Source organism: Tyto alba, unplaced genomic scaffold, assembly GCF_018691265.1.
Source record: "Tyto alba isolate M040663 unplaced genomic scaffold, T.alba_DEE_v4.0 Super-Scaffold_46, whole genome shotgun sequence".
Lineage (NCBI taxonomy): Eukaryota > Metazoa > Chordata > Aves > Strigiformes > Tytonidae > Tyto > Tyto alba.
The window spans coordinates 12158026-12178106 of NW_024881322.1; the positions used below are offsets into that span (position 1 = coordinate 12158026).

A 20081-nucleotide genomic window follows, 5' to 3' on the forward strand; every position below is an offset into this window, starting at 1 on the left:
CTGACATTCTTTATTCCTGATTTAGGGTTTATTTTCCTTCATGTTGTAGACATTAAAGCTTAAAAAGGTGCTCTGTTTATCAGTCCTGGCTGGTTCAACCCCTGATAACTGATATGGCAAAGTAAATCGCAGAGGAGAGAAATGTAAATGCAAACATGTTGAAGTTCTTTATCGCTCTGCTTCTCCTCCGTTATGGTTCCTGAATATTAGGTGTGGAGTTGGAAGATTCAGCCCAAGTACTGTTTATGGCTGGATATTTGGGTTATGAGGACTTCATGGTGCAGTACTGCCTGACACATAGGTCAAGCATAATGTCATAACATTTGGAACCGATCGGGCGTTTCGGTTCTGATTCTGACATTCATAAGGACTTGATTTTTGGTGAATGTATGCAGGGTGCATGCCTGAGACCCAGGAACAGGTAGGTTCTGTTCCTGCTTTGATCTTGGCTCTCATCTAGGCAGCCAAACCTTGTTTGCAGAGGTAGGGGTGCCTGGCATTGCGTGGAAGAGAACAGACCGGCGGGTGGCAGTCAGCTGAATGGAAGCACAGGGTAGTTCTTACAAGACCTTGTTGTATGTCCCAGGGTGGCATGGGGTTAGAGTGGGGAGGTGAGATGAAGGCCGCAGGCTGTTTGACAGTAACAGGAATGCAATGTGGAGAGGAACACTTAGATAAGCCTGGATGGGAAATAGTCGCAGAGGCACAATGTAGGGACGAAGGGAGATGATTCAAAGCGTAAAGCAGACCTTCACTTTTAGGAGTTAAATTCAGTGATCTGGGAGTCAGGTTGAGGACTTAATGAGCCAGCTCATAGGGTGTCATGGGTGACAACTCTGTGAGAATGGGGGGTGTGTTATGGAAAGGAGGGAAATGTCTGAGGCATGTGCTGTGCTAACAGGAGCTAAATGGGTGATGCCCAAATTCATGCAGAGTACTCTACCATACCATGTTTCACTGAGCAAACAGTGGAGTGCAGATCAAACGGTCAAAAACATCCTGACTGAATGGCAGGAAAAGCTGCAGCATTTGAGGACAAGGATTCAAGCAATAACTACAGTCATAAAGAATTATCATTGTTATCTTTGCGTCTGAGTCACAAACCAGAGACTGGGTATCTTCCTGGATGGTGCCTTTCACATTCACTTGAATGAGTAATTCAAAGGCAGTTATTAACTTCACAACAGAGAACAGGATTTCCATTGCTCTGTAACAGCTCCCATTTGAGTTCAACTGTAAAAACCTTCAGAGATTTCAGTGGGATCACAGTTGGGCTGTCATTGAACACTTAACAAACCACACCCATTTTGGCTGACTTTATTTACCCGATCTAACTTTCTGTGCACACAACCAAACACAAGATAAGCTACAGAAACCCAGAAGAGCCTTATTCATCCTCCTGTTGTCCACAGCTCTCTGGAGCATGTAGCTTTTTTCCCTTTAGTTCTAGAACAGAGATGAGGGAAAGGCTGCTGGTGTTGTTAAGTGAGGCAATGGGAATGATATTTGTGTGGTTATCGGTGATCCAGGTAGCTAGACTTGCAGTATCACAATATTTTCAGGCTATATTAAAGTATTTGAACGCCCACCCACAGATTCTTTAAGCAGAGTTCTGATTTTTAAATTATTACACCTAAATCTATTTTGCTTTTGCTTCTAGCTCAGCTATAATCATCTTTGACAGGGTACAGTGAAATGAGGGAGAAGGATTTTTAAAAACGTTTACATTTATTCACAGGGATTTGAAATTAAAATTTTTACTCATTCCAATGCTAGAGCTAGCCAATCTCCTGTACTCATAAATGTCAAATTCCCATCCATTTAGGAGACTTTAAATTTAAGAGGTTGCTACCCCCTTTAGCAGCGGTTAATGTGCCTGGTATCTCACTATGTCATCTTGCTACAAGTACCACTGTGTCTTTGCACAGTTGTGGCTGTGGGTATTTAAGTTCATCAGGCTTTCAGCATTTCAGGCAGCTGGAAGCTCCTGGCTGGTATCTGTTCAGGCAGGCTCGTTAAATGAAACAATCACTTGCCAAATGCCCTTCACCTGAGCATAGCTGTGGGCAGGCTGAACACTGATTGGGACAGGTGGGCATTTCATTGCTCTGGTGAAGTTGGTTAATTCACATCGGTGGGCTGGTTTGCTGCTGTGGATCTTCAGAAGAGCCAAATACTTGCAGAGAAAATGGGGAAAACCCCCTATATATACTGAAACAAGTACTCGGGGTTTTTTTGCACTGTTTTTGTTTACAGAAAAAGAAAGGTTTGATCTGAGCAATTATATGTTTTTCAGTGGCAATTAGTTAGCCTGTTACTGTTGGCTTTCAGTGGTAGCGCAAACAACAAGCTGCTTGCATCTAGTAAGTGCAAAAAGAGGCTTAATACGTCTTTTTCCTGAACTGTGGAGTTGTCCTGCGCCTGACAAGCTGGAGACCTTGTGGAATAAAAGAAAGGGTAGGGCTGAGGAAATAGGGAGAAGGTGATGGTTTGAGAAAGTCAGCAGATTCCTTGGAGTAATTGCAGGGAAAAGTCTCAAAATTATAAAAGTGGCTTCAGAGAGCCTCTTTTCCACAAAATATTATTTTAATAGGACACAGCAGCTTTTTTTAGAAGTATCAGAGTCCTGCTCTCCTGTCTTAGTGTGCTGGATGTGTGCCTGGATAGAAACTTATTTTTCTTTGTTGACTGGTAAAATTCTGGTTCCAACTGTGCTGAGTATGCCATTCTTTTGCAAAAGAAATGGTCCTCTCAACATGTCATAGGGAATCACAGTATTTTCGGCTCTATGACAGATGACCTATATGGTCAGATAGTTTAAAACTCTTACATCCTTTATACTTCCCCTTACAGAATGGAAAAACAAATGCTTACCTATTCAAGTAAACTTAAATTCTGGGAAATTTGGGTGGTGGTCTAAAGAACAGAAACAGTGGTATTGCCATAACATTGCAAGTCCTTGAATGGTAAAGATGTATTGATGTATTTATTTCTGCAGCTGTTGTGTAGACATTACTTGGCTTTGGACTACCTGGTGTGAGGAGTAATTTTTCTAGTTACTGTAGCACAGAACGCTGCACAGGATGTCAATGCTACCTCTAAATCTGGGTAAACGCAGTCCTTGCACATTAAATAGCTGCAGGCAATTAAGAGCAGAGAAGCCTATGAGCATGGAGCTTCCCTGATTAGCTGGGAAATGCTCTGAAAATTATTTTGGAATGGAGAAGGTAAATGAGGATTCTTGCTGCTCTTCTGTCTTTGTACCATTTTGTCTGTGTGAAAACATGACATTTAAGAAAACCAGCAAAATAAGTCTGCCATCACCTGTCCATAGCAGCAGATATTGCTGCTTTTAACAGGGTAGTTTCTCATGATACATTCTTAGGAGGCATGAGATAGCAGCTCTTTTACTTGGTTTCCTCTTATGTACTTAGTGTGTACTGCAGCAAAAAGTCAACCTTACTCCGTATGTTTTAGGTCCACTGTTTGCTGATTAATTGTCTCTGCTGAACAATTAAGTCTGAATGCCAGGAAAATTTTACCTGTATGGTCTCTTATAAAAATCAGTTGCTGACTTCAGAAGTATCCCATTTATCAGAATTTTTTTTTCATTTTGCGTATTGATAAAAAGCTCATGGAGAATGACTACCAGCAAAGTTGTTATATCTTATTACTTTGGAATCCAGTAAGATTAATGCTTCCTGCACCTCTGTTGTGGGAAGTCTTTTAACTGAACTAAGCAGTATTTCAGTACTTAACAGCTCTTCTTGGAATCTCACCCATGTATATCCTATAATACTTGAAAGTTAGAATGTGACACAGGTGTTCAGTATGGGAGTATTGCTGGGATTTTCAGAAGTGCCTAATTTATTCAGAAGCCATTTGGGAGTTTCTGAAAATATGAAACAGATACTTAAATTTTATGAAATGTAAGTCATGTATTCTCCAAAGATGGGGAGATATGACTGAAGGATGTTAATTGTATTTTGTCAGTGTAAGTAGGCTTACGAACGAGGATGGGTTCTCTGAATGACAAGCAAGAGGCACCTGGTGATGCTTCTAAATAAATGGAAAAAGATCATCCATAGAAGTATTTTGGCATTTGAATGTCTACTGAGAAAAGTTGAAGTTTCAAGAGAAAAGAAATACGCTCCCTGATACTAGTCCTTCGGCAGTATCTTTAATCTATAATTTAACCACCATTAACTTTAGTCCAAGAAAAGCACTGATTAATATTATATTGATTTGGTGCTTTGTTTTTTTGGTTAGTTATTTGGCTTAAAATACTGCCACATCAGTACATGCTAAACTATAATCTAAGTGTAATGAGGAGAGGATGTTTTTTATCAACACATGAAAACTCCCTGATCTGTAATCAAATCTTTTTATGGAAAGCATGACAGTCTTTGTTTCAGAATGACCTGAACATTAGTGCTTATTTCCACTTTGAGCTTTATTTCCTGTTTTCAGGCTTAATCCCAAATTTACCCAAAGGTAAAAAGATAACAGACCGTCTTTGTTTTTCAGACTGCTGAGAGACTGGACGATAGGCCTATGGATTTATTTTGCTTCTCGCTTTCTGTTTTTGCAGGATCAAAATCACAGAACTGCTTGTGGAACACCATTATCGGTGGGCTGACTGACAACCTCAAGGAAAGGTCAAAGCCGACCATCATCAGTGACCCTAGACCTCCTGAAGAAATCCTAGCAGATGAACTACCACCAGTGGAGAGTCCTGAGGCGTTGGTGAAAACATCTTTCAGGTCTGACAGATATGAGTTTCCTTTGTTTATCCTTGAGAGGGTGTGTTTTTAAGATTAAGTCTGCAGCGTGGGTTTGGTGGGAGAAATTGATACTGAAAGATTCTGCAATGCTGTGTATCTTTGTACTGAACAGGAGTGAAAAAAGAGTTCCATAAATACTGTCCGGACTTGTCTTTCACTTCTCAGATCTCATTAGCCTTCTTCAAAGACTATGGACTAGACAGATATAAATACTATAACTAGTCAAAATGGTCAACAAAGACAGCTCATTATATGAAGATGTCTTTGAAGGTTGGTATTGTTTCATTTGAAAGTGGTTTTGTGATGATGTTGTGCACTACAGGTGAGATGATGTGCTTTATTGATGCAAGGGAGACCTGAGCCTTTTTCTGTTGATGTAATGTCTTGAGAACTGTCTATCATTAATTTATTTTGTCAAGGAGAAGGATTCTGGTCAGGGGCTTGCAAACAAGTGATTGCTGCTGTTGTAGAGTGTGTGATATATCTATTGCTGGGTTTTCCTCACTTTTATTTAATCATGTGAATGTACAGTTGTCAGATGTTTCTTGAAGGCATGTTTTCTGCAAACACTTTTCTCAAAAAAAGATAAAATAGAGAAGCCGTGTGCACGCAGTGGATCTTTGACCAAAATGTGAAAATTGGTGTGCTCAGCAAAAGCAAAGGGAATGACAGAATTGATTTTTTTTTTCCAAGTGTTTTTTGAGCTGTTTTGTTGTTGTTGAAAAACTATGCTCTACTTTTCTATTCAGTGCATACGTTTGTGAGCATGAAATGGTTTTTGCTTTGGAAAAATTTCTCTGACTACAGTGATTTTGGTTATACCTCAGCCTGTCAAACTTATTTTGGTCTTCATATAATCATTTTTTGGAGGTACTTAAATAAGTCATTATATTAGGTAGTAATTTCAGATATCTTGTTTATACAGCTTGACATTTAAAACTGTATTACCATAAAGTGAGTTTATGTCAGTCTATATAATTGAAACCTGTAATTCCATAGCACATTTTCATTCTTTAATATTTCCATTGAAATGATCCAGGACAGGTGTTTCAGAACCTGGATCCTCCTTTTATGTTGACCCATGGTATTTAAGGGCTTTTAAACACTTTGTGTCTCTGATGTTTAAAATCTGTAATTTCAAGAGGTCTAACTCCTTTTCAGCTTTAACTTCTCATAACAAATTCTGGGTAGCAGCAATTCTTCCATTGCCATCGTCAAGATAATTTCAACCATTTTGTGAGACAGAATAATGTCACAGCATTTCAAATGGCACAGTTTGATTATGTGAGTGAGGGTGACTCTTGGAAGAAGTGAGCTTGTATATAGCATAATAAAGACTGATGAGTTGGAATATGTAGTTTGACAAAAAAGTTTTGCTATTGCAGTTTAAATGGCTTTACAAACATTACAGAACCTTTGTACTTAATCAGTATAGAAATTACTGTACTATGTGGCATTTTGGGGGGCTTTTATAGATGGAAGTCCAAACAAATTGTTGTTACAAAGTAAATTGTAACTGGTTTGATAAAGGAAGCAAGCCCCATGTGTGAGCTGTGCAGAGGAGTGGAAGATGAGAGAATACATTGCAATTACTGTCTAAAGACATGAGAAAATACACAGTTTGGGGTCTTGTTGATATTATGGTGCACACTGGGGCTTAGGAAACAGTAGCATCTCTTGTACGCTGGGTTGCATGTTTGATTCATCAGGGCCTTCTGTGGGTCGTGATCTTCAAGTGCTTTCTTGACAGAGGTTGACTGGTGTGTCTGAGTGCCAGTGACTGCCTGGCAAGCATGGGCTTTCCTTTCGTCTTGTCTACCAGACACTAGTGGGAAGATCTTGCTACCCTGTTGCCTTTTGGTGAATAAAGTGTGATTTGCAAGCTGTCCAGGCCAGCATGTCATAATTAGGAATCTGGTGGCTGAATCTCACAGTGTGTGTGGGGCAATGTTGTGCTTGTACTACCTGATTTTACAGAGGGAAGAACCAGGCCTTTTTTTTTTTTTTTTTTGAATGTGACTGCTACAAACTCTAAAATGCAGCAATTCCCTTACTACTTGTGATTCACTGTTGTTAGAGCAGGGTATGGCAATAATATCCCTTTCATGCATAGTTAAAAAGAAAATCTCCAGTGTCAAATGAGTCACGCTTCCTTGTGATTGCCCATCTTTTTATGTGAATATATATAAGCAGCATGAAATCCCAGTTACCAGCTCTTGTATTAGATCTTGTTTTCTACTGTGCAGTACTTATTGTTCTGTAGCCTGGAAAATTAGGAAGATATCTATATTTGATTTTGTTCAACATCTAGATATGAGCTTGAAACACATTTAAAAATAAAAGGAGGAATGTGATTATTTCAGTAATTTCAGTCATTCTTTTCCTGCAGTAATAATACATCTTTAAGATATAAAGCAAAACCCAAATGAATCCAACTCCTTCTCTACACCCCAAAATGACTATAGTGCCCGATCTATCCATAATTAGAAAGTGTTCTGATGGTCTTGGTTTTCTGATACAGTTATTTTACTATCTCTTTTCTGGAGATACCAAGAACAAGCACAAGATTGGTCTAAACAAGGTTTAATACCTTTCTAAAGAGAGAATTGAAAGAGTTTGTAGTATCTTTTTGTTTGCAGTGTTCCACTGAGTGAGCAGTTGTAAGTAATTGTGTAGCTTGACTAGTTATACTATTGCAGTGCTTAAAATATAGATTTCAAAATCCATTCGCACTGGCATTTAGTCTACCTGTCTAGTAAAGGCAGGGGAGGCCCCAATTTCAATTACATTTGAAAATATGGTGGAATATGAAAAATGACAAGGAAAAAAAAAAAAGATAATTAGACACATAGAAGTGATTAGCTTCTTGGCCTGCACTTCATGCAACAAGTCTGACATAGCCACTATCTTTCTTTGCACAACCATTCAAGTTCACAGTTACAGGCGCTGCGATCACTTTCTTTTTGAATTAGCTGTGTGTGGATGAGCATCCATGTATGTACAGTCATTGGCAGTGGCTGGGGGCTGATGCCCCAGAATATTAGGGTGGCGGGCGTGTGGCCTTGTCAGGGCTGTGTGATCTGGATGTTGGATGGAGATGTCAGTGGTTGCCGGCACTGAAGTCTGTAACTCAGAAACTCTCTTCCCAGATCTGCTTTTTTGATCTGCTGGGTCCCTGTAATGAGTAGTGGTGCTATCAGCAAGAATTAGCAGTTGTAATTAACGAGCTCTTAAGGAGATTGTGTAATAACTTTCCAGCCTGCTTTAGCTTCTGTGTGCTTCTCCCTTGCAGTGCTACCCAAGCAGGAGTTCTGATAGTTCTGGGCTGGCACCCACCAGGCGGGACAGAGAAACAGGAGACAGGTTTGGGTCCTCTTCTCCAAACACCACCCAGAAATTTGTGGAAGTTCTTCATGTTGGAGGACACAAGAGAAACTGTTTCATTTGTCCCCAGACTGCCGCCTGGAGTGAACCAAATCACCAGGGTAGCACTGCTTCAGCTGAAAATTTAATGTGTCCAAGATGTCATGATTTCTCCTAGACTGATGTGGTTTTGATGTACGGGAGAGATAGAGTGTTATTTTGAGACTAGAGACCTGGGACACTGTTTTGGGGTGTATGACACTGGCAGTGCTTATGCGATGTATTGGCTGTGCTGGATGTTGTGGCAGGAGAAGATCCTGTGGTACAAGGTGACTGAGACATCCAGGGAAGAATGAAGACGCTCATCTGGGACAAAATGTTGAATGTAACCTCCCATCCTGGTCCAGGGCCTGTGTGACAGCTAAAGTTGGTCTGGAATCGTGGAGTAGTCCAGCTGGCTCTAGCATGTGGGGGCTTGGGATGGGAGTGTTTCCAAAGTGGTAAATCAGGGTAGGCGGCAGCTGAACAGTCAGCAGATGAGGCAAAGACCCTCTGTCCTGTACCAGACAAGCCTTACTGGATACCTCTGTATCTATGCTGAACTAGGAAGTGATATATATCATCTGTTACCAGGGCCATATGTCCTGGGAACCAGAAAAGCAGATTCAGTTCCTTTGAGGTCAAAGTGTGTTTAAGCTCGAGGCTTGCATGGGTTCTTAATTTCTGTTGCCTTTCAAAATATTTCCAGCTTCTAGCTTGAGACTGGTAACACCCCTGCTTACCTTAGTAGTTGCTTTTCCTATGTCAGCTGCAAAGTTTCTTTATCTTTCCAAGGACAGTTTGCTTTGCTTTCCTTATCTGCTTCTGTTCTGCTTTGGGAGTCTTAAATCACCCTGGCAGCTAATCTTCTTGTATTTCTGGTTTGGTTGTGGGTGAGGCAAACTCTTGCTCATGCCAGCTACTGGCCACTTGGTCTACAGGGTAGAGGTGATACTGCAGTGCTCCAAAGGGGAAAACTTCAGTCACAGCACCACCAACCTAAACCTTGTGGGTCAAGGTGGTATCCATGGGAATAAGGGGTATGAGCCTTCCTTCTCCCTACCTTGCCTGAGTCATAGCAAGAGCCCATCTCCAGTCACGTGGCAGAGAGGGACCTGCAGGACTCCTCCTTAGCCATCTCTCATGTTTTGACACTCTCTGGGTAGCACCGGATCTCGACTGTAGCTACCTAAGCTAGTACGTGAGGTCTGAAAATCAGAGAGGGAAATGATGCTGTGTGGGAGAGCCATGACCATGACCGCAGAAGAACAGCAGTTGAGGGATAGTTGTGGGGTAGGATAAAGCCCTCCCTCCCTTCAGTATTTGTTTATTGCCTGTTTTAGTCTTGTTTTTTATAAAAAGAAACACAAAATTGAGATGAGTTTCACTTGCCCTAACTTGATTAAAAAATGAAAAAAAACAACCAAGCAAAAAAGACTGCACAAGGCTGGAAACATGAGAGACACTTTCTCATTGTTTTTTATACCCATCTACTGCAGATTCAGGCCTCACTAAACATTAAAATGGAAGCAGTGTCTCTGAAAACGATCCTTCTCAATGTCTTTCTCAATCCAGATTTATTATGAGGCACTTTACTTGCATTAAACTTAAATTCATCTATGTTCTATTCAAGCCTGTTGCTTATTTCTGTTATTTATTCATACTCATTACAGTGAATAAGAAGTAAAAAGTGTTCTGTTTGTTAAGGAAATGGCTCCCACATTATTTCATTATTTGTCTCTCTTCTCTCTCCTTTTAATTGTGCCTTTCTTCTAGGTGCATGTTACACATCGTGAGAGCTATACACTCATTCCCTGGTAGACTGAGATTTATGAGTCAGAGGGGGAATGATCAGAGGAGAAAGATTTATACCAGTTACTGTTCAAAGGCAGCATTTTCTCTCTCTTCGCATATATCCACATGGGTGCAAGAGGAAGGTGTTTTTTCAGACAGTTGAAAGAGAGATGCAGTTCTCTTTTTTTTTTTTTTTTTTTTTTTTTTTGATATCACAGTCTCCTTGTTCTTCATAGGATAGATGTATTATTGATGACAAGCAGAGCCAATGATTCTGTCCCTGTAAATATCAGACACTTCAAAAGACCCAAGTTGAGAAATTCAGATGGACCGTGGGTGTCCTAACAGATCTGTGCTTCTGAAAGGCAGAGGACAAATCCACCTCCAAAATGGGAACGAGAGTTTGATCTGAAGCTCTGTGGGTATCCTGGAAGTAAAGAAGTCCTGCTTTGAGCACTGACCAATGTCTGTCCTTGACCACACTTCTCTGCCCAATCTACGTCACTTGAATCTTGCACCATACTAAACTCTGAGCATTTGTTTTGCAGCTGGACAAGGCTTCCAGTTCTGGCTTTGTGAGCATAAAGAGCACCCCCAGTCCTTGACATGGCCTACGCTAGCCCCCACCACACACAGAGCGTAGATGTATTTTTAAATCCAAATGTGGTACACCTGTACAACCCCGTGAGTCTCAGATGTCTGTGTGGCACTCGTGGATATACAAGGCTGTTCTGGGGCTGCAGTCAGTTGCTTGGTTTACTGAAGTTGCCAGCCCAGTCTTCCTCGCAGGTTTACAAAAGGAACTGTATATGGGCAGGGAGTTGTAGATAGGAAAATATATTAATTAAAAGATAGTCTTTGTCTTGATAAGGAAGTGTTTAATAATGCACTATTTAGTTATCTCTACCATGAGAGATTAATAACCTCTACATACTAACACCAAACTGGGATTCTTTGCAATTCCAGTTGATAGAGTTTTTAGCCTGGTTTCCTAAGGAAAATGGGCTATCTTTTTCCTAAGGAAATTGCTGTATGTGTCAGTCAGCCCTCCTATTAACTTCTTAAACATGGTTGAACTTGATCTGTAGCTTAACAGACTGGTCGACATCTCAAAGGTACTTCGTTCCCGCCTATTTTATGAAAACTGATGGGAGGATAAAAAAGGTCCAGAGCCGTGCTACCGTAGTCCCTAGCTAGTCAGCACATCTGCGGCTGTGAACCAGGTGCCGTATGTGACCACACAAGCAGGCAGGGCAATATTTGGAGGAGAAGTGCAAGGAGAGCAGAGCGGCAGGAGACCCGGCAGGTCGCAGAATGTGTGGCTAGGGGGAAGATAGGAAAGAAAAAAAGCACAAGTGCACGAGAAACCAGTCATAGCTTGTGCTGCAGCTTTGAGTGCTATAATCAGTGCTAATGAAAGGTATTATTGTCACTACTATTACGTGGTAAATCATGCCTAGTCACCCCGGTAGAGTGGACCGCATATCTTATTCTGATGGATTAAGTGAATTATAAGCCGTGACTCCCTCCCCTCCTGCCCTGTGACCCGTGTGTGGTCTTTCTGTGCACATGAGGAGGTCCAGGGTTTCCTGATGGGAACTGACTGTCACAGGGTGTTACCTAATGGGGACGAGCAGCTGGGCTTTCAGGCAAAATAGCCCTGGAGAGGGGCTGGTGGCCAGCTGGCCTATTCCTCCAGCCCGCAGTCTGCACCTGAAGGGCACTTGGGAGGAGGGGAGGGGATGCGGGCTCTCGAGCAGATCTGTTGTCCTGGCAGTCTGCGCACCACCTGTGGGCCCTAAGTTGTTCATCCTGTTATTAAATTAAGACTGTCATATATATTTAATTCCCAATGAGAAAATGGGATAGTGGCTTTCTTACTCTTGGCAGTCAGAGTGCGTGTGATGAGCTGAGATAGAAGTCTTTGACTAAGCAAATGCTGAAGCTTTATCTTAAGTTCTTTAATTTGCGTAAGCAAGAAACATTAAAAAGACACTCAGAGGAAATTCCTGTACAGTTTCATCTGCTTCTAAATGGCTGACTGATGGCAGTGAAGTGGTATGTTATATTGTGATGTTTTCCTAAAGAATGCTGTAAAACATTCTCCAGATCCAATCCAATCAGGGACATACTTGGTTTGGTTTTGAGACCACAAAACCTGCAAGTAAGAGTTCAGGAATATTTTGAAGTGAATAACAATAGTAATAATGAAATTACCCAAAATAATCTTAAGGCTGATGGAGAAGAGATTAATCTTCACCAGTGTCCTGCATTTCTTCTTAAGGTGAAGAGCTTTCAAGGAGGAAGAAAAAGAGACACTTAGCTCCAGTTAATTGAGTCTGACAATCAGATCTAGAGTGAAAACTGTGTTCCGTTTTGGGAAAATACTAGCCGTTTCTGCACTGAAATACAAATTTGAGATTTTTTTTTTTTTAATGAAACCCAAGAGAGACTCTACACAAAACATTTACCTGGGACACATTGGAAATCCCCATACCTGTTGCAGGTGTCACCTATCCAATGGATCGAACTGTTGATTCCCATGGGAATGCTACTAATACCAGGCTATGGGTTGCTCGGAGTCACCTGTTTGCATGCCCTGCTCTCTGGATCTCTCTTTGGACTGTGTGCTTTCTGATGAAGATTTTGCCTGATTTGCCTCCCCATTCAAAATGATTTTTGGTAACTGCCATATTTTGCTGGCAAGTCTTTTGCCAGAAATGTGCAGCTCAGCCTACCAGTGACTTTGCAGACATACAGCAACAGCTAGGTAAGTAAAGCTGCTGTGAACTGTCAACACCCCTTACCCACATAACTTGATAATGGCTGTTCTTTATCTGTTTTTTGCATGTTAAGCTGCCTTCTGGCAATTTCTAGAAACTATTTTATGTAATAGAAGGGTCTCATTTGGAAATTACCACACTATCCATCTGAGTACTCAGCACTTGCTGATGTCAGAGCCATGGTGTCTGTAGTTTGCAGATTGGGACATTTATTTTTAGTTCCAATAATTTTTGGATCTGAATCTACTGAAGTGTTCACAGCAAGACTGCTAAAACTATCATGTGTTACTTGGTTTCCATCTGAACTTTACAAATTGATCTAAACTTTATAAATTGACTCAAGTTGTTTCGAAACCAGGCCGATGGTCTAAATTTGCTGCCAGTGCTGCTCTTACTCTGGCAAAAAGCAATCTTGTGTTGTCTTTTGGTGGAAAGGCCTTCATTTTGAGATGTGGAAATTAACACAGGAATATGGGCTTTGGGTCCCCAATTGTGACCCATGATTCCTTCTGTTACATATGTACCTTTGATCTGTCTCCTCTTTCATGTGAGTACTTCAAGTTCCTTAGCAGAGCAAATTTTCTCTCAGCTCATCTGAAAAATGACTGGACCTGAAGTTCTGTTTCTTTTAAATAACAGCTTCTGAAGAGTGTTTACTGTAAAAATAAAAACTGTGAGAAGCTTACTTTCCTTCTTCTTAAGTGATGTGCGCAAGCCTCATTTAGATCAGTGTGAGCATCTGTAGTTGCAGTCTCTAAGATGAAGATAACATTTCTATTCCCAGTGCTTAGAACCTCAAGATTGATTTTTGTCATATAAATGTCACCAATAGTATCTGCTCCTGAATCAAGATGATTGTTATCCTACAGGCTTCTTGTAGCAGTTATAATTAAGCTTGGCCTAATTATGAACAGTGTAATTCATAATAAAGTAATTTTCAGATTAATTCTGAGGATGAGATGTTGAGAAAATTGGATTGCTCTTAAGGCACTGTAGCTCTTTTTGAAGGCTCCTTCACTTCCTAAATTGTTTTGAAGTTTCTTATAATATAATTATCGGCAATGTCAGCAGTACTTGAGTCAAAGAATTAGTGTGATAATGTAAATACTGTGTGCCAAATTTGGTGTAAATTGGCATAAAACTCAGTTGGCTTTTGTGGAGTTATACTGATTTACTGCAGCTGAGTGTGTGGCTTGATACTTCAAAACAGTGATATGGAAATTTGCATATTTGTTGATTAACGTTATGAATCTGATAAAATTGGCTGAGTGGTTTTGCTGAATCATGAGCGATGCTGTCAAATAATATGTTAATCAAAGTGGCCTGGGCTAGATACAGCAAATTCCCATCTAAGGAATGCCCACTGGCTTTCACAAAAGCTCCGTGAAGCTTGCAGACTTTGAATCAGTGCAGCCTCTAACAGTTTACTTTTTTTCTCCACTGCTTTAATGCTGATTCTAATGTAGCCAAGACACTTTCTGAGCATCTGAGGATGGTGTTGGCAAGCCATGACCTGAAACGTAGGTTTTCTTTGTGTTGCTTGGGCTTTACATATTTGGTTATTGCATCGGTTCTCAGAAAAAAAAAAATATACTTAGTGCTTTTTTTGCTTTATAATTCATTATGTAATATAAATAGTTGTGTTATCCTGACATGTCAGCTCTTGTGCTAGCAAAACTGTTGTAATTTCTTACAAAAATTACTCACTGGTATCAACAGAATATAGGCTCCTTAGTTTTGTGCTGCAGCAGAATATCAGCCATATTACTCTCTCTTTTTAAACTAACATCATTTTTTACTGAATTGAAGTGAGGTTAAACTCAGATTTCTTGTATTCTATATGTCATTCTTTTTGAGGCAGTTGTACAATAATTAATGAAAAGTTTATAATAGCATGAATTGATTCAATATATTTTACAAAGATTGATTTTTTTTTTTCCCCAGCATGGCTGTGATATGGCTTATACAGCTATGATTTATGCTTTAACATTAATGACCTGAGTGATGGGGCACAGTGCACCATCAGCAAGTTTGTAGATTAAAAAAAACAAAAACCAGGGGGAGTGGTAAAGACCAGATGGGTGTGCTGCCATCCAGAGGGACCTCCATAAGCTGGAGAATTTGGTCAACAGGAACCTCTTGCAGTTCAGCAAGGGGAAGTACAAAGTCCTGCAGCGTGGCGAGGAGCAATCCCATGTACTAGTACATGCCAGTGACTGGCTGACTGGAAAGCAGCTTTGTTGAGAAGAACCCTGGGGTCTTGGTGGACAACAACTTAGACCACAAGCCATCAATGTGACCTTGCAGTGAAGAAGGCCAGCAGCATCCTGGGTGGCATTAGGAAGAGCATCACCAACAGGTCAAACTTCCCCCCTCCTCAGCATTGTTGAGGCCCCATGTAGAGCGCTGGGTCTAGTTCTGGATTTCCCAGTACAAGAGACAGGGGCATACTGGAAAGAGTCCAGCAAAGGACCATGAAGATTATTAAGAGACTGAAGCATCTGACGTAGAAGGGGAGAGGCCAGGAGAGCTGTGACTTTTCAGCCTTGAGGAGAGAAGGCTTGGGAGGAGCTTATCAATAGAAATACCTGATGAAAGGGAGCACACAAGATGGGGCCAGACTCTTCTCCATAGTGCCCAGGGACAGGACAAGAGACAGCAGGCAAAAAATTGAAATACAGGAAATACCATTCAAACATAAGATAAAACTTGCTTTTTTTAAAAAATTACCGTGAAAGTGGTTGGTCACTGGCACAGGCTGTCCAGAGAAATTGTGGGGTCTCCATCCTTGGAGGTGTTCAAAACGTGACTGGACACAGTCCCAGGCAACAGCTTCGAACAAGGGGGTTGGCCTAGATGATCTCCAGAGGCCCTCTCCAGCCTCAGTGTTTCTGTGGTGGGAAGGTAAAGCTGAATTTACTCATCCCTGTGAGTAAAATCCTAGTGTTGGGTCTGCACTGCGGATCTGTTATCTGCATTGCAGATTTTTGTTGCATCGTTTGCACACATCTGCTGCATGGAACTCCCTCTGACGTCAGTATGAAGTAGAGGTCTTCAGTGCGGATCCACGACTGGGATTTTTCTCTGGAGAGTTTCCTCATCTGTGTTTGAGGCAAGCCAGAATAACATCTTAACTTTTTTTCCTATGTAAACTGAGTATTTTGTGAATTAAGTCTTCCATAGAGAAGTTTATTGAAATGCAAGCTTCATCTCCCAGTTGTCAAAGGAAAGTGGCACTGAGTTCACAGCTCATGCAGATGATAGGAAAGAAGAAACTCATGTAATGAGATACTAGTACAGATCCTCAAATGCAATTTAAACTTGTCTGAACAAGTTTCCCCTAAGAAGAGAGGGAAAGTGCAAATGACAGCAGCAACTTTCATAATGAACTGGTGAAAACTTTGTCATCAGTTCGTTATGAATTGTGTAATGGTCTTAGTGAGATTATTTGTAGCCTTAGGAAACATTAGTTCATTTCCAGGGTCAGCTGAATACTTTGATCAGTCTTGAGTCGAAGCCTGGTAACAGAGATTACTGCTTGTTGCTTCTGCAGAGGTGTTTCTGGGGGTCCTGCTGAGCTTTCTCTAAGTCTTAAAAAATATTGCTTGAATATTTATCTTCACAGAGATACTAGACTAAGGTGTCATCTATTTTTAACCAGTATTCTCTACTAAGGTTGATTTCAGTAGAGAACTTGGCCTAAAATACTACATGTAATAATACTAAATTTTCTAATGTATATCCTCTGGCAGTGAGATAAGACAAAGTGATCGAAAAGCAAATAAACCCATTCTTTCATTAACCTTTCAGTGCTGAATTTGTGGGTCTACTGATGTGCAAAATGTGATTATATTTTTTTTTTTTTTTTGGTCTCATCAAGGGTAAAGTCATCTTAATGATACTTATCTCTCCCCACACACTGTATCAAGAACTACCTGTGAAAGTACTTAACTTTCAATAGTTGGCTTCTAGAATTCTCTATTTTTGTTTTGTTTTGCTGGCCCAAGCATAGCCTCAGATGTGAGACAAGATTCTTTGCCAGTTTTATCCATGCAGTTTTATTAGAGTACCTGACTTTAGCAGAGCTGTACCAGTCTATGCCTAAGGCAACTAAGATGTTGCAAGCGTCTGAATGACATTAGCTAACTGAATGCAATACAGATGGAGAGAAGAGTAATCAATCAACCAGTTCTCTGTTCTCTTCTAAGTGTCTTCGTACTTCTGGGGGAATTTCAGGGAATCTGGTGATAGAAACAAAGCACCAAAAGCTAACCTCACTCAAAATTTCATACAGGTAGCATGAATAATGGTAATCTCTATCTCTTTTTTGAAAGAAGAGATGCTTTCTGGGGAGAGGGTGGAAGAAACCTGCTTGCTGTGTGACCACATTGAGATAAGCACTGGCTTTGTTGAACTCTGAGACAAAATGCTGAATTTTAAGGGCCAAGTAGGTGCAGTTTTCAGAGCATGGTCCCCATGGTTGGTGCTCTGGCTAATCAACTGCATCCATGTTCATGCAGTTTGACATCCCCAGCGCAGAAAGGCTGAGTGCTGCAAGGGATACTTGCTATTCCACAGCACCTGATGATGGTCTGCCTGGTCTTGGTGAGCATTTGTGCTGTACCTGACTTCTCCCTAACCATGTGGACCCCGGGACCACCTCACTGTTACCTTTATAAGTGGCTTTGCCCAGTGTCCTCCATGGCTGTTCTCTAATGACCATGAAGGGATTATTTTTCACTGTGATGTTACTAGCAAGTCAGGAAAGGCAGGAGGGGGGTTCAGCTGTTTTGTGAGGGACTTAGGACAGCCAGAGCTGCAGGTAAGAAAGCATGGTCGTGGGTAGCCAGCTGGTTCACATGTAGGGGTCTAGCTCCTATGCTAGTTTTATGTTGTGAGGTGTTTTTTTTCTGTTGTGGTTTTTTTTGTTTGTTTTGGTTTGTTTTTTTTTTTTTCCTGATTCTTACCTAACCATGGCCTGTCACCTCATGCTGTTACTGGTGAAGTGACACCAGCATCCCTTGGTAGGACTGGATTTGCAAGACTGGGCTGTGGGCTAAATGAGCTGGCAGAAAGTTTGGAATAGGACTAGGTATGCAACAGGCTGCCCAGTCCAGAAGGAGAGGGTGGTCATCATCCTCTGCACCAAACTCACCTTACTGTATGGCCTTCCAAGCTTGACACCAGCTCATTCCTGTAGCCACCATCAATGTCAGAGTTGTTGGAGTGTGCAGCTGGGTGAAACCACAGCCATCTGGCTTGTCCTCAGCTTAGCAATGAAACTAGAAGTTGCTTTCTGATAGAAGGCCATACTTGGCAGGACTGGGAATGTCCATGGGGTCCTCCATGTGTAGCATCTGCTGGACGACAGTGTCCATTTGTGTGGCACATATCATTTTCCTGGGATGACTGCCATAAGCATTCCATTTATGCTACTGTCACTGATCATGTCTGTGATTTCTGCATGTTTTAGGGTTTTTCTCTGGCCCAAACTTGTAAGCCGTCAAGTCCCAGGTGTTAGTTTAGTCTTGTGAAGCCCAGTGGCAGTTACCTGATCATAAACCTCCTTGTTTAGTGTCCATGTTGAGATGACATCACGGCTCGTTATTGTGTGGTATTGTTGCATCTAGTTTTCTGGGTCATCCTGACCTGGCCATGTAAATACAGTGGTTTGGGCTATGCCTGTTCTCCAGGTATACATTGACTAGCGATGCTTCAGGTATCTTGAATTGAGACGATTAATCCAAACTGCAGACTGGAAAGTGCATCAAAAGCCCAATATTTTCAAAGTGTTACTGCTTGTTGAACAAAGGCTGGTGCCTTGCTGCATTGTAGACAGTGTGGACATATGGCCAGCTTAGCCTGCAAAGTGGCTTTGACAAGATAGTCTCAGTATAACCAGCGGAGAGGTTAGAGAGGATTGCTGAGTTCATTTCATATAGATTTCCTGAAATTTCTTCTCAGCTTTACTCTTCTTGGTCATATGTTCTTAAAATAAAACTCTTCTTTAAGAAAAAAATAAAAATTTCTGGCTCCGTAGTTTCCAGGCAGTATGGACTATAATATGAAATAACCCAACTGTATATTTAGAAGCATGCAAGTAAATGTCTTGTAGCTAAACTTAATATTAAGGTACAGCTAATTGAAAGTAGTATGTTAACACTGAGAATAATGCTCTACTTGTTTCCCATTTCACAAGGTAGAAAATATACTTTAGTTAAATAAAATTGCAGTGGAAATCATTATTATTTTGTTGTATTTCTGAGGAAGAAAGTAAATATTGGAAATTTCTTAGATGATTTTGGAACTTTTTTCTACAGTGGGTGTTCTTTCAACATTAAAACATTTTCATCAGAATTTTTTGGTGTCTCTAAAAATAATAATAGTGATGTATGAGACTAGAAACATCAGGTAAACAATTGTCAATTGAATCAATCTTGTTAAAACACAATATGAAAATGCACACTGCAAAGCATCGTGAAAGCAACACATAGAGAAATGGTGATGTATGATTTTCAGAATAATTTGCTTTGTGGTTTTTACTTCCCTGTTTAGTGATCTGTCATAATCCTGACCAACAGTAATGTAAGGATCCAGCTTTGCAAAGGACCTTCCTTACAACACTGTCCTCGGGGTACCTAGTTTGTGACAGCAAAAATGGGAATGCGGTGGAAGGGCAAATGAGGAATGGGAGTGGATGGGTGGTACGCAGGGTGTGTGCATGTGTAGGCAGGGAGAGCCCTGGGCCGTTCCATGAATGTCAGACCAGGATCCTGCCCAGAGGTGCTGGTGGTCCTCCAGGATAACTCACCCCTGGACTGTCTTCCTTCTTCAAGTGCTCTCTTTGTGAGAAGACCAAAAAAAGGTGGCATATCTTGGAAAAGCAGGGTGTGTGATACTGAGTACCTGCTTTTTTCACTCTAATGGGAGAAGAAGAGCTGTGGACTGTCACAGTCTTAAGCCTGCTTTCCTCTCTAGTGTCAGCAAGCAGAAATTTTTCTCCTTCCAGGGCAATATCATAGGTTGACTCTTGTGAACACACTGCAGCAACTCAGCCAGGTGGGAAGTCTGAAAACATACTGAGGAACAAAACTTGGTGGCTAGAAGATGCATTAGAAGCAGGCAGTGAAATTTGTCATGAGGAGGTCCAGTGAGGAACCAGATATGTTGTGCTTAACTCTGAGGAGATGCAAAAACCACAGCTAAATACTAAGCTAAAAGGGGAAAAAGGGACAGAAGGGAAAAAAAACCCCATAGTTTAGAGGAAAGCACACATTTTTCACACTCCTATGGAATATAGGAAGTTGGTTTCAAGTGT

General features: G+C 41.0%; 1 protein-coding gene across 3 annotated transcripts in view; it reads left to right on the forward strand.

Moving 5' to 3' along the window:
- The window catches only part of PDE1C (phosphodiesterase 1C), a 304380-nt gene that overhangs the window by 35781 nt on the left and 248518 nt on the right, over positions 1-20081 (forward strand). For all 3 annotated transcript variants that reach the window (XM_032997371.2, XM_032997374.2, XM_032997376.2), the window contains exon 3: positions 4592-4763. In XM_032997371.2, coding sequence (XP_032853262.1) covers positions 4592-4763 — 172 coding nt within the window. The remainder of the gene's footprint in view (positions 1-4591; positions 4764-20081) is intronic.